The sequence below is a fragment of the Anomalospiza imberbis genome, chromosome 8 (genome assembly GCF_031753505.1).
Source record: "Anomalospiza imberbis isolate Cuckoo-Finch-1a 21T00152 chromosome 8, ASM3175350v1, whole genome shotgun sequence".
In the NCBI taxonomy this organism is placed as follows: domain Eukaryota; kingdom Metazoa; phylum Chordata; class Aves; order Passeriformes; family Viduidae; genus Anomalospiza; species Anomalospiza imberbis.
The window spans coordinates 17,631,453-17,644,839 of record NC_089688.1 but is presented as its reverse complement, the minus strand read 5'-3'; the positions used below and the strand labels follow the sequence as shown (position 1 = coordinate 17,644,839).

General features: G+C 37.8%; 1 protein-coding gene and 1 long non-coding RNA gene across 6 annotated transcripts in view; one reads left to right on the top strand and one right to left on the bottom strand.

The window, feature by feature from the left end:
* Positions 1-1,406: 1,406 nt before the first annotated feature.
* Positions 1,407-6,632, top strand: LOC137478051 (uncharacterized). The gene is made up of 2 exons (XR_011001371.1): positions 1,407-4,931; positions 4,985-6,632. It is a non-coding gene; the product is annotated as an uncharacterized lncRNA (long non-coding RNA).
* MAPK8 (mitogen-activated protein kinase 8) overlaps positions 6,410-13,387 on the bottom strand; it is a 35,217-nt gene continuing 28,239 nt past the window's right edge. For 3 of the 5 annotated variants that reach the window (XM_068197559.1, XM_068197560.1, XM_068197562.1), the window contains exons 7-12: positions 12,510-12,581; positions 10,491-10,673; positions 9,587-9,711; positions 8,558-8,621; positions 7,768-7,845; positions 6,410-7,335 (exon numbers count right to left, since the gene is read on the bottom strand). In XM_068197559.1, the coding sequence (XP_068053660.1) occupies positions 7,190-7,335; positions 7,768-7,845; positions 8,558-8,621; positions 9,587-9,711; positions 10,491-10,673; positions 12,510-12,581 (668 nt within the window). In that variant the 3' untranslated portion in view covers positions 6,410-7,189. Of the gene's footprint in view, positions 7,341-7,767; positions 7,846-8,557; positions 8,622-9,586; positions 9,712-10,490; positions 10,674-12,509; positions 12,582-12,921; positions 12,994-13,387 lie in introns of all 5 variants that reach the window. The other 2 variants (XM_068197563.1, XM_068197564.1) reach the window with 2 other exon arrangements.

The window sequence follows — 13,387 nt, the reverse complement described above, 5'->3', positions numbered from 1 at the left end:
ATGTAAAAAATGTAAACCATTTAAAGTGAGCAAAAACCAGAATTTACCCTAATCTTTCCTGCATAAGAAACGTCAAGCAACGTGATACAGTAACTCATGCGGATCAGTTCATTCAGTTATTTCAAAACCTTTTTCCTACTTCCCAGGCTCTCCAGCTGCCCTGGATTCCTTTCTGTCCTGGCATGAGGCAGGTACCTGCATGTTCAGCAGCAGCTGCCTGCCACCTGTAGGCGTGAGCATCATCCCCATCTTTTTTTCCCACCTCTGCCTTGAATTCATTACCAATGGTCACAAGTGATCCTTTAAGGAATAAGATGGCCATTTTAAAACAGCAGCATCAGATGCATAATGTGAGAGAGAAGCAGTAACAGTGACTGAGCTGGAAGAGCAAGCAGTGTGGCAGGTAGCTGGAGGTATGAGGTCAGTCATCACAAAATAAACCTTAATATTGCAGGGTGGTCTAATGGTTGTAAGTAGAACACCAGGACTGATAGAGAGCAACATTCAATCATAGTAGCAGGCAGGGTATTTTAATGCCTTCTTTTATTTCTAATCAAAACATAGACGTCTTTCACTGTATTCATCCTGACAGCCCACACCTCCCTTACACTAGTTATATTGCATTATCTCCTGTAAGTATTGAGTGCAGACTGCTCCCTTTAGTTCATACTACAAACTCAAGAGAGTTAACCAGCCTCCTGGTTGGTTAACTCCTGGTTCACTGCTTGTCTGGTGTATCTGGTGTTTAGTCTTCCAGTTAGCAGGGCTCAGTTCTTAGGTATTTAACCGTAGGTAACTGTTAACAAACCCACCTGTCCCAAACTTGCAGATCCAGGATAGGATCATGAGATCTATAACACTACATAATGTGGTATCCAAGATAAAATTAGGTTTTTTTAATATACAAAGAAACTCTATCCACTCAAAATGAGGAGTGAAACAAACCAGTTCCAGACTGGCTGTTGTGCTCCAGCAACATCTATGGCTCTTGTTCATGAGGAATAAATTTCAGCTGCTTTTAAAGATGAGCCACTGCAGTAAATAAACCTGGCAAGAAGCTGCAAACAACCCAGTTCACACTAAAATGCACCACAGTGGGATGTTAACCTCAAGTGCAGTAACAGGACCATAATGTTAAATTCCTGATATGGGCAATTATGCAAGAAATGAGATCCACTTGTACACAACTTCAAAGAACACAATGCCTTCAGGTAAGGAAGATGATACACCCTTTCCTAGGTTTAACTCCTGTTTCCATACTCTTCCCCACCAATGCATTTCCCCACAGCAAACACTGGAGACCACTCCTTATTTTGCAGACCTTTCACTTGTTACAGATTTAAATGTACTATGCAGGCAAAAAATAAAAAAATCCAGTAAAAACTTTTAAGTGAAAAAAACCCCAATAAAAGCATATGCTTTAAAAGAAAAAAGCAAAATAGCAACACTTAATAATAAAGAAGAAAACTTCAATTGCTTGTGGCATTTCTAATGCAAAAATTAATTAATAGCTTAATGACTCATCTACATTCACAAGAGAGTTTCAATGAAGCCAGCAGCATTATGGAGTGTTTCAGTCATGAGCCACCAGACAAATCCTGGGCAGATCTACGACTCTCTCTGGCCTTGCTCTGTAATAACATTATCACTGGAAATTGGCTGCACTTTATGCTGACTATATGCAAATAAAGAAGAGTATTTCTGAGTCCTACAATATTCCTAGAAGTGCATCCCACAAATTGGTGGCCCAGACAAACAAAGCTGCCTGCACTGTGATCACAGTCCCTTTCACTTGAAACTGGACACAAAGGCACCACCAGCACAGTTCAAGGGCAGCTGCAGTTGTTAAGGAAGCACTAAAACCCTACTGGAAGTAACTTATGTTGGGACTTACCGGTGGGAGAAGAGCCAGTGCAGTTGGTGGTCCAGGCATCCAAGTCAGCTCTCCAGAAGTCAGATCCCTCAGGCTTCTCCAAGACACAGTGTTGAGAGATTCTCCCTTACACTGGGCAGCCCAAGGCTTACCTCTTTCAGCAGCACAGGCTCTCAGCAGCTGTACTTTCAGGAATTAAGGGGTCTGGAGCTGGAAGCAAGAGTGGATTCCCACTGGTCACAAAGACCATGAACGCTGTTAACAGTCTGTGGCACATCCAAAGTCCATGTGAATGGAGAAATGGAAAAAACATGTAACTTTGCCCTCAAGTGAGTTCACACAAAAGACAGAACACTACCATTAAAAAACAGATGAATTCTCAGGAAGGACTCTCACTAATAAGATTTCAAGTGCAGCCCTATTATGCAATCCATATGAAACCCACAGCAGCCTGGCAATGAAGAAACATTAAATGCATGGTGGTCAAACTTTTTTTTTTTTTTCTTTTTTATTTAAAATATCATTATAACCAACTGACATACTAGATAACAATGTATACATTCCAGTGGTGCACATGTAATGACCTATGGCATGAATGAGTTAAAAAAACCCCACAATGTTCTCAGTAATGCCCACCAACAGCTTATCTGGAAGGAATAAAGGAAAAGCAGGAAAAGGTATCAAATGTGGGGAAGAAAAAAAAATTAGTTTTCCCTAGTATTTTTAATAGTGTATCTTCCCCTTCGTATTTCTTGGGACATAATAAAATTAAGAATATACTTCAAGAAGGGCAGAAGGAATGATCACAATAATTGGGGTGTTATTTTTTTTCCCCAACTTTAGTAATAAAAGTTAAAGAACTCTCAAAAATAGACTAGATATTGGGCCTACAAAAGTAATTCATCTGTATGCAAAGCTTACCAAGAATTATTCCTTTTGCAAAATGTAAAGGATGAGCTGACATTACTAGCAAGCTATTTTTACCCTACAAAACCAGACTACAATAATAAAATCACCAATTTACAGCTAACACAATAATCGAGATGTACATTACTGTACACAGGCTATATATATATTACACATGAACATCTTACGTGAAATAGATAAGAAACATACTGATATTGTCTCAACATTGGCCAGTAGGTTTGTTTGTCTAAAGGTGTATTTTCTATTCACATTCAGTGTAGTTCCAATAGCAAGGGTTAGCTTTGCTTACTTAAGAAACGTAGAAAGTTTGTGTGAGGTAGTTCAAGAAAACCTAGCTTAAATTTTGAACTGCAGAAATAGAAACACAATGTGATCCGATTCATAACACATTTCTGTAACACAGACATACAAAGAGAAGGAAGTGAGAGAGATCACTTAAAATACTACTTTTATCCAGTGCCCTTAACTAAGAATAAATTAAATTAATTGAAAATTTGGGTAGGCAATGAAGTCTTATCACACTGCTTCAATAAAAACCTCTTTCTAATTCTGCTGAAAAATACGGACAGGCTTTCCTTCAACAGCTCCAAACCACTGACAGGAAAATAAAATATAATGGTATGGACAAGCTGCTGCCAAAAGCAAATAAAAACAGATCTAGAAACTGTAATTCACTCCCTTTAGCAACTTGAAAATTAAGACCAAGGATAAGCTGCACCTTCTTCTCCCCTTTCGCCCATGATCTTTATCAAGAAACATTTACTGTCATACACTTTGGCTTTATGGCTGGGTAGGACCATCCTCCTTTAAGAGGTTTTTGACATTTTCCTTCATGCACCTCTGAGCTGAATGCTCCATCCATCCCAGAGCCCTGGCCCAGGTGCTCAGTGCTGGCCCTACCAAGCCTAGGCAGCAGAGCCCTACTGGCACAGCTCATGCCAGGGACACAGGACACTCCCACCACACCACTGGTATGGATGCTGTGTTGAGCTGGAATTCCTGCCCAGAAAGATGCTGCTGCATCTCACATAGTAAAAGTTCTTCAAAGCTAAAAGCCCAAGCAAAGTGCCACATCTGCTCAGCTGAGCAAGTTCGACCAAGGAGTTGTGCTTGGGCAGCACAGCTGCTCACACACACCAACACATCAGCCCTGACCCACTGTCTTGCACCAACCAAAAGCTTCCCAGCAAAGCATCCCAGTACACTCTTAGGGTACTAATTCCCCCACGCCCCATTTCTATTTCAAGTTCTTGAACAACCTACTTCTACAGAAGGAGAGAGCCAGTTTACTCTTGCTGCATGACACAGCTTTGCCCAGAGAAGGCAGAAATCAATCTCGCTATTACTGCCCAACTTTGAACCTCACCTGCGGTAAGAGACCAGACAGCTCATGGTAATTCAATCCATATCAACTCCCAGTGGATTGGAATGGCCTTAGAAAGTTGCATGCACTTTAGTGAAGCCTGCTGTCTTGAGAAGATTCCAAATCAAAGTTTAAAATAAAACTTAACAATACTTTAAAATTGTACAGTGTATTGGATAGCATATAAACTAACAACAGACAAAGACAGCTGAATTCCAGTTACCCATTTGTTTGCTATCTGTGGCAGTGTACACCTATCTGAAAAAAGTTTATATTTCAACTAATAAAAAGTGAAGACTAGGATGCTGTTGTGATAATTTGATTACTGAATATGATTTTGTGTTTGAAATTTGCCATCACTTTAATTTGCCTAAAATGCAAGCAACTGAAAAAAGCAAAAAGAAAAAGCAACACTCCTGTGAAGATGGTGCCAAAAGTGAACTCTTGGTTTCCACAGACAAAGCTCTGACCCTACTGAAACAATCCCTTTAAGCACAGCTTGCTCACACACTGCACCAGGCTGCAGTGGGCAGTTCCACACATTCACTAACCTTGCCTTGAAAGACGAAAAAGCTCAATTCTCCTTAGCACTTACGAGCTCAGGTCAGTTACTATATATTTCAGACAGTGAAAAGTGATAGCAAAAAATATTTTTAAGTTTCAAAATATTTCAATCATCACTGCAATCCAGTAGGGTCTAAAATAAATTTATATAGGAACTATATTTACCAATTTATTGTTAACAGCACTGAGAGACATCAGAAGTTAGTTTTGTCTCTTTTACTTTTACTTAAAAGTAAAAAAAGTAACTTAAACAGAAGTTACTTTTACTCTTAACTTCATTACACTGTGCTGACCACACTATCACTTGACCCTATATAACAATGGAGTACTGTTGTTTGACCACAAATTTTGGCTTAATTCACAGTTTAAACTTTGATAAAAAAAATACAAAATAGACTGTTCCATTGGTCACTGTTCAACATTTTCTACATTCCAGTGCTAGATGAATCCAAACTTGTCCTGCCTGTTCTGAGGTAATATACAATTTGGCAGGATCCTGCAAAAATAATTGCCTTAACAAATGTGGATTAGGAAGGCAATATTGAAATATTAGATATAAGCGAGGAAAGCGAAATTACACGCACACAGCACTTACCAGCAGTCTAGCCAGGCCAGGAAAACAACTGTGCAGTTTATCAATTTTGTTATCTTTGAGACATTACCATTCCTTGCAAACCTGCATGTTTTTTAAAAAAACATGTTGGACATTGACATTACTATCACTTCTGTTTTTCTGAAACTCAACTGCAAAGACAAATTTTCCTCTTTCAGTTAAAACTTCAAAAAGATGTTTTTTTAACCCAACAAGCAGAAGGAACCACACTGAAGACCACCAGTCACTCCTGGATGACCTCTGCAGGCAGTTACATTATTTGCTTTTGCTCAGTGCCTGGCAAGACTTCTGTATCTTTTATGCCCATTTTTGTGAGCTTCACTAATTTGAATTCCTCTTCACATTCTAATTCACTACACAAAATATGCATCTACACAAGGCAATCAATTATACAGCCTAGCTTCATTAAAAATCTGCATTTTCCAAAGAAATAAATTCTGAATGATTGTTTAACTCATACATAAACTTAATTCTGTTATACATAAATCATTCTGTAAATACAAAATGTAAACAGTTAAAATACTTCAGTGAGGAGCAGCACCATCTTACATGACAATTTATTGACTGTTCTATATATCTCAATATATAATTTGTTTAAAAAGTGTATTGAAACCTGGAGCTTCCTTGATGAAAACTACTGAATATTTATGACTTAAAAATGAACCACTGCTAAGATTTCTGCTACACTGATCTCATGGTAAAATGAAAGATAAATCTTAATTTATACAGCACTACTTCTCCCCACTTGGGATGGCATATATTGCTCAATTAATGCATTAGCTACAGAAATCCTGAGGTTCTCCTACCACTTCATGGTTTTTAGCAATCAGTTACTTTTGGTGGAGAAAGAGTAGCTGAAGTTTTGCCCCGCTGCATTCATGTCATTCCCTCTTTGACCCAAAAATCACTCAAAAAGCACTTGCCTTAGTAGACAAAACTAGTAAGAACCAGAACTCCCAAGAATCACATCTCACATGGAAGTATAGCTACAGCATATTCATTTTCCCTCTTGTCAGTCTAAACATCCTGGATACACTTCATTTTGTGTGTACAAAAACAGGCTACGAGCTAGAAGTAAACAGTTTATTGGCATTGCAATGTATTATTCATGAAGTATCCTCATGTTTTACGGTGATCACAAGATTTGGCATGCCACAACTCTGCAGAAAACATCACATTACTCTGCTAGGCTGGATATTTCTGCAGCTTTGAAGATATGCTTAGCTTTCTTAAGTTCATAAACCCATTCCGATAATGTTACTTTGCAAAGGTTTTTTTCTGTTTCTCTATAATTGTTGCTTTTGCTGAAGTATTATAGGCAAGTGGCCAAAATAAAACAGGATTTTGTTCACTACCCAGCACCACAGTAGTATGCCTGAAACTACAGCTGGCTGCACTGAATTCTCTCCCCCTCCACCTGGACACAGATGTACGACCAAGCATAAAACTTTAAGGATATCATGAACAAAACATCTGGAATAAATTCTAATTAAAAAATTGAAAACCTATAAAATCTTAAATAATTCATCATATGGTAATGACCACAACATTAATATGTGCTTTGATAAAACAAATCTTACAAATTCAGTAAAAAAAGATCAGCAGCATAATAGTAAAGCAAATATGCAGATTTTAAAACCACAATAAAAATTACCAGGTTTAATATTTTACAGTTAATTACAGCAAAAAAGTGGCTGCTTATAACACAACTTACAGTTTGAAATTACAGCACTTTATGATGAATTCCATGATTATTTTTGAAAAAACACTCAAAAATACCACCAAATTTTAAAAGTGCCCTATTAATGACTAAAAGGACCCCCCTCCCACCCCCCAAAAGACCAAGTAGTCATCTACAGCAACCCAGAGGTCCAGCTGAGGTTTCTAGACTGCTGTCTGTATCAGAGGCCAATGTTGGATCTGTTGACATTGAAGACACATCGTTGACAGATGACGATGAAGATGGGTGTTGAGAGCCATTGATCATTGCTGCACCTGTGCTATGAGAAACAAAACAGCAAATCAGTTGCAGATACAGTTGCACAGTTCAGTACTTGCATTAGTCTGCCTCTTCCTAATGGCTGTTACTCTTCCCAGTTTTGGCAAGTTTGAAGAGATGTGTCTCAATCCACTGTTAAAATAAATAAAGCCCAAAGTCTTTAATGTGGGGCTTAACAGATGGTGTGTCAGAAACTGAAATGAATGAAATATCAATTACACAGGGACTATGATATGGGGATTGAACACATCAATAAAAAATGTCATCCCTGAATATTCCACTCAAATACACAATGTCTCAATTCAAGAGGTTAGATCATTTAAAAGCCATATTATTGAGTAGGTTATTTTTGTATGTCTTGATGAGCTTTACTCCCTCCTGACCTAAAGCTCAGTGGAGCCTTGTACTATGCTTTTATTGTAACCAACCTAAAGGGGCTGGTTGGCCACGTATAACCCCGTTCTTGGTTCTCTCCTCCAGGTCCATGACTTCCTTGTATATCAACTCTGAAAATGCAGAGAAGGGAAGGCAAAAAATGAATTTGCAACCCAAAGACTAGATCAATAATACATGTCCCATTAAAATGTCCACTTAAATTTCATAGGTCTATTACTGTTCAGAATTAGTTTTGAACAACAAATTATAGGCTACACAGCAACTGGAAAGCGATATAAAAAAAGTACATTCTTTTCTGTTGGAGCTACAGTGGCCTGGCACTCTTGAGAACACACTGGCACTGCTCTAGGGCTCTTTTATTCAGGCTGCTTGGAGACCTGAGGCTAAGCTGAGTCATAAGGGCCACTCAGTGTTTATCAGTGGCTTCTTTGGAAAGGGAAACTCAGTCAGCAATCTTCGAAGGAAGAGCTAGGAACACTTGAAGACTTGTCTTTCTAATTCAGCATTACATTGCTCAAGCTCCTGCATCTTTTTCAATTGTAGCAGTTTGTCCAGAAGAGTGACCCTCCCTACAAATGCTGTCCTATGGATTGCAAAAGGTGACAACACAAGCAGGTCTTTAGGTCACTTCACAGGTTCATTTCCTTTGCAGGAAAAAATCGTGTCCCAACAACTGAGAGGCTGTGAAGTACTGGTTCCCCTGACATCCAAGCAGATGAAGTAAATACTATTAGGTTGCCCAGAAGAACTTTAATAACAATAAATCACTGGGGCCCAGCATACTCCCAAAAAGACTTATTATACTTTAAATGCCTTTCTTACCTTTCCACTCTTCTATCGTGTGCTCCCTCTCATCTAACTGCTTATCTGGAATCTTTGGTGGAGGCTGAAAAACAAAACTAAGTCATCATAGAGCAATCAAAAGGGATACAGAACCAGTATTAACTAAATATAAAATAAACCATTCAGAACATGAACCTGATTTAAAAATAACACTTACATGATTATATATCTGTTCATACTTGGACTTAGCCTGTTTTTTCGATGCTACCAGAGTCTTTACAGTTCTTCTAATTAACAAATTTGCTTACATTACTGTAATAATTAACAGAGAAACTGATCAGTCTGGTAGAAGAGCTCCTAAGTGCAGCAGTCTCCAGCATAAGCAGCTCTTTTTAGCTACTTACTGATAATTACTAAATTTTCTATCTAGCTATTGGAGAGCAGCAGAATTATAATTGCTCTCTTTACATCAAGTAGCTTTTTCTATTCTTAGTGGCCATCACCAAACTTTTCTTTTTAAAAAAATAACACTTTTCTCATAAGCTGAAATTATCCTGAAACTAATTTCTCAAGGAAAAAAAATGTATTAATTCCTTTGTTCATTAGTTTTAATAACTGAAAGCTCAAGATCTTGTATTCAGATTTTGCTGAAATACTTATTTCTGGTAGAAGAATAGTATCAATTCCTGCAACATATGGAAGCGTTTTGCTTCCCCAAGAATAAATACCTCAGAACCCCATCAAGGGCAATCAAATCACCTTGAAACAACCAAAGCTCAATACATTAGAACCCTACAGAAAAGATTTCAGATGCATGACTATATGTTCAGAAGATGACAGGCAATTATACACCAACACAGATACAAGAACACACAGACAGGTACCTCAGCCCATTCCTGATGCTATTTTCAACAAGCACATCTATCAACGTCAATAAAAACAATTATGGCTCAGTTAAGCTTCTAATGAAATGTGCAACAATCTTTTGTCAAGCAGCTGTACCAAGCATTACAGTAAGATAGCTTTATACAGCAGATTCCTAAGCAGAGACCTAAAACAAGAACTTACAGCTTCTGCTTCTGATGGATCATACCAAACATTGATGTATGGGTGCTGCAGGGCTTCATCCACAGAGATTCTTTTAGAAGCATCTATAACCAACATTTTTGATAACAAATCTCTTGCTTGACTTGCTGCAAAAATAAAATTTTCTGTTTAGATTACTGCCATATATACACATAACACAGTGTTTCAAACTTTTAAAGAAAAGGGTCAGAGTAATCCAGTTCTAATTAAATGTCTATGCAACCCTCACATAATATGAGGTTTAGGAGAGCAGTCCATTTGACGGCAAAAAAACCTGAAGAGTATGTCCCAGGTGGGAAAGGTGTCAAACATGTATCACTATCCAATTTCATCATACAGTGTCCCTTGTTGGGACATCCTTATGTGAAACAGCTCAGGTGGCAGTGCAGCCTGGTCTTGAATAGCAGCAGGCAAGCACCTACTGCCCCTTTCTGTCCCATGCTTTCAGTCACAGAGAACACCGTGAGGGACTCCACTGAATAAGTGGCCTTTAGAACCAGTAAGTCACTGAAGTAACTACAGGGTATCTATGTATTATGAACATAAATTCCTTACTCTCATCCCTAGAGAACAAAGATCTGCTCTGCCTACACAACTTCTATTCCAACCTCCCCCCACTTTTCTCTAAACTGTGTTGGCATCTGTCATTGAAAAGAATATAGATATTTACATGTTTTATAAAGACAGCTCCAAAAATAGGAGCTGTCTCATGAAGATATGAAAGTGGAGTCAAACACATGTCAGCACATTCATCCACTCTCATGATATAAATATTTAGAACCTTAACAGGATGATTCTACAGTGAACAAAATTAAGCTACATTTCTGTTCAAAAATCACAGTTTTAAAACTTTTAAAACATACAACACACAGAAGACAGACCTTACCTTTAAGTTTATTGTGTTCAGAGTCAGCTGGGAAAAGGACATCTGGAAAGAGTTTTTCAAAACTATATCCAGCATATTTAGGCCTGTTCTCCACGTAAGTTCGGACTGTAGGCTGTAATTTCTTCATGAATTCGGGGCATGGTGTTCCTAGCTGCTCTATAACTTTATTCCATTGATCAATATCTAAGGTTATGTAGCTAAGAAAAACACTGTGTCTAGTTTTCAGCTAGAAAGTTATGTTAAAAGCAGATGAAATAACCAACAGAGAAAACACAGGAAATTATAATAAAATATCAAGTTCATCATCATGACTTAGGACTACTTTCTTACATGATGAAACAAAGCAAGACTATGATCGTGTAGTCAAGGCAACGTGTATTTCACTCAAAATCATTACTGGCTAGAAAAGGATATAATTCTGAGAAACAGAATATTAGAAGACTCACAAAATATTTAAATACAACAAATTTAACTTAAGTCCTTGGGTATGGGTCCTAGAGAACTCACTCCCTGATCTGAACACACACTGGCAGCAGTTAAGCTATTACACATCACCAAGGCACTCCTGAGAATGACCCCAAGTGGGTGCTTTGTCCTTCATTCTCATCTTGGTACCTCAGCCCAGTCCTGGGCAACCTCTCACCAAGGATGTGCAACACTCAGCACCAGTGGGCACACAAAGGACCAAGGCTTGGCCCACACAGGTCAATGACAATATTGTCAGGGACTTGCATGAAGTTTAAGAGTTTCAAGGATGCATAAAGAACATTTAAATGAGAAGTTTACACACTGTAAAGGGGAGATTGACCATTTCAGGGCAGAAGAATTTAAGAATTTTACTGAAACAAAAAAGTAAAGTTTGGCTCAGGAATTCCTAGTTGCAGATGGGCTAATACTGGGGGAGAGCTCAGATAAAATTTTATATACACTAATTCACATTCTCACCAACTTTTTCTCTTTGGCTGCCATTAAAGACTGGATACCAGGCTATCTAAATCAACAGTGGGTTGAATCAGACCCTCTCTTATATTCTTAAAACTTAACAGCAGATCTCTATATAAGGATTCTCAAGCTCTGCTGAGCTTTAGTACAGGCCTTGACAAAAGGAACTATTTATGTTGTATGGCACCAAGTCTAAACTGAAAAGCCATGCCAGCAAACCAGATGCATAAAGCCAAGCATGGTGCAGCTCATGCAATGACAGAGCTGTGTGAAAGTAAGGATACTCTGGATTTTCTTACCATGGCTCAAAAATCATCACCCCTAAATGGTACTGTATCAATTCTTAAACAGTAAGCTGTACCAAAACCAGGAAACATTTCTGATGCCATCTTAAAAAAAGTCTGTAAGTAATAGTAAAACAAATAGGATATCAAAGTCCAATTATTTTCACTAGTTTTAACATGGATCTAGAGATTTTAGTTCTGTTTGTTTGGAGCAGACTCTTTGTCTGAAATACTGTTCACAGGACAACCCATACAGACACCACCAAACCATTCACAGAACAGAAACACAGAAATACCAGATATTTCTGAAAGCTCCTTGCAGGATCATTTCTGCATACAAAAAAAAAAATTTCCAGAGTGTAACTAATGAAGATGGTTAGGATTTTTGGTAAACATTCTCTACAAAATGCAAAGAATAGTAACTACTAACATGCTCAGGTACTTAACAAGATTAGTAAATTACTACATAAAAATGAATTCCGAAGTAAAACCCAATGCATATGAACCAAGAAAACACCATGTAAAAAAAAAGAAGTCTATCTTAAGTGTGACAACATTCAAAAGTAATGGATAGGGACTATATTACACTGGAAAAAGAAAAGAGGGGAAAAAAGGAAAAATAAAAAAATAAGCCTATTTGCCCAAGTGGTATATAATGAACTTGCAAACTGATATTTGAAAAGGCAGTTTAAAACCAGTATTTTAAAAATTAGAACCACCTTAATCTGGAATTGTATCACTGCATTATCTTTTGACCTTTTACAACTACATCCCAGGCCAAGGGTAAGGATACGATCTGTACCAGGAAATAAAACACCACCTTTGATCATTTCTCCCATGATGCACCCAACTGACCAAATGTCAACTGAAAACAAAATGCAATGATATTAACATAAAAGATACTTATTAAAATAAAATAAATAAAAATATCTAGACACAAACATACACATGAAGTGACCATAAAAAGCATGTGCAATGAAAATGAGTGAAGGTGAATGTATGCTAACTACAGGACCAGCAGAGACTATGTCCTACTGCTAGGTGCAGCCTGAATATAAATGATTTTTTTTAAGTGTATCACAAGAAAAATCCATGTTCATTTGATAAAAAAAAAATTGTACAATATGCATCTTCATGACACAACATCAATAAGAAGGTTAATCACTTCCTAACTAATTCAACCTGCTGCAGCAGCACAAGGATACAGTCCCTTCCTGGAAAGAGGATTTTGTGGCAAACCATTTCGCCCATAATGCACCCCACAGACCATAAATCCACTATGTTTGTAGCACAAAAAGAAGGAAAAGCAAAGCAAACGGTCATTTAAAATTAAAAGAAGCATAACATGACTGCATCCTATAAACTGCAGAGACAGCACAGGAAGAAGAGCAATTCTTTGTATTAACCAATGACAACAGTTTAACATACACCATGTGTAAGGATTAGCTTTTAACTGTCTCAAATACAAGGCAGAAAAACATCCTTTTGTTTAATATAGTGCTAAAGCAAGAGCTTGAGCAGAGAGAGAGACACAAATCAAGCAGAGTAAAGCACTTTCTCCAAGGCTGGAGGCTTCAAAGCTACCTCAGCCAAGGGAATAGATTCAAGTACCACAGACAGACTGATTCCTTGAAAGTAATTCCACTGTAGTGGTAGGAATAATTCTAAAAG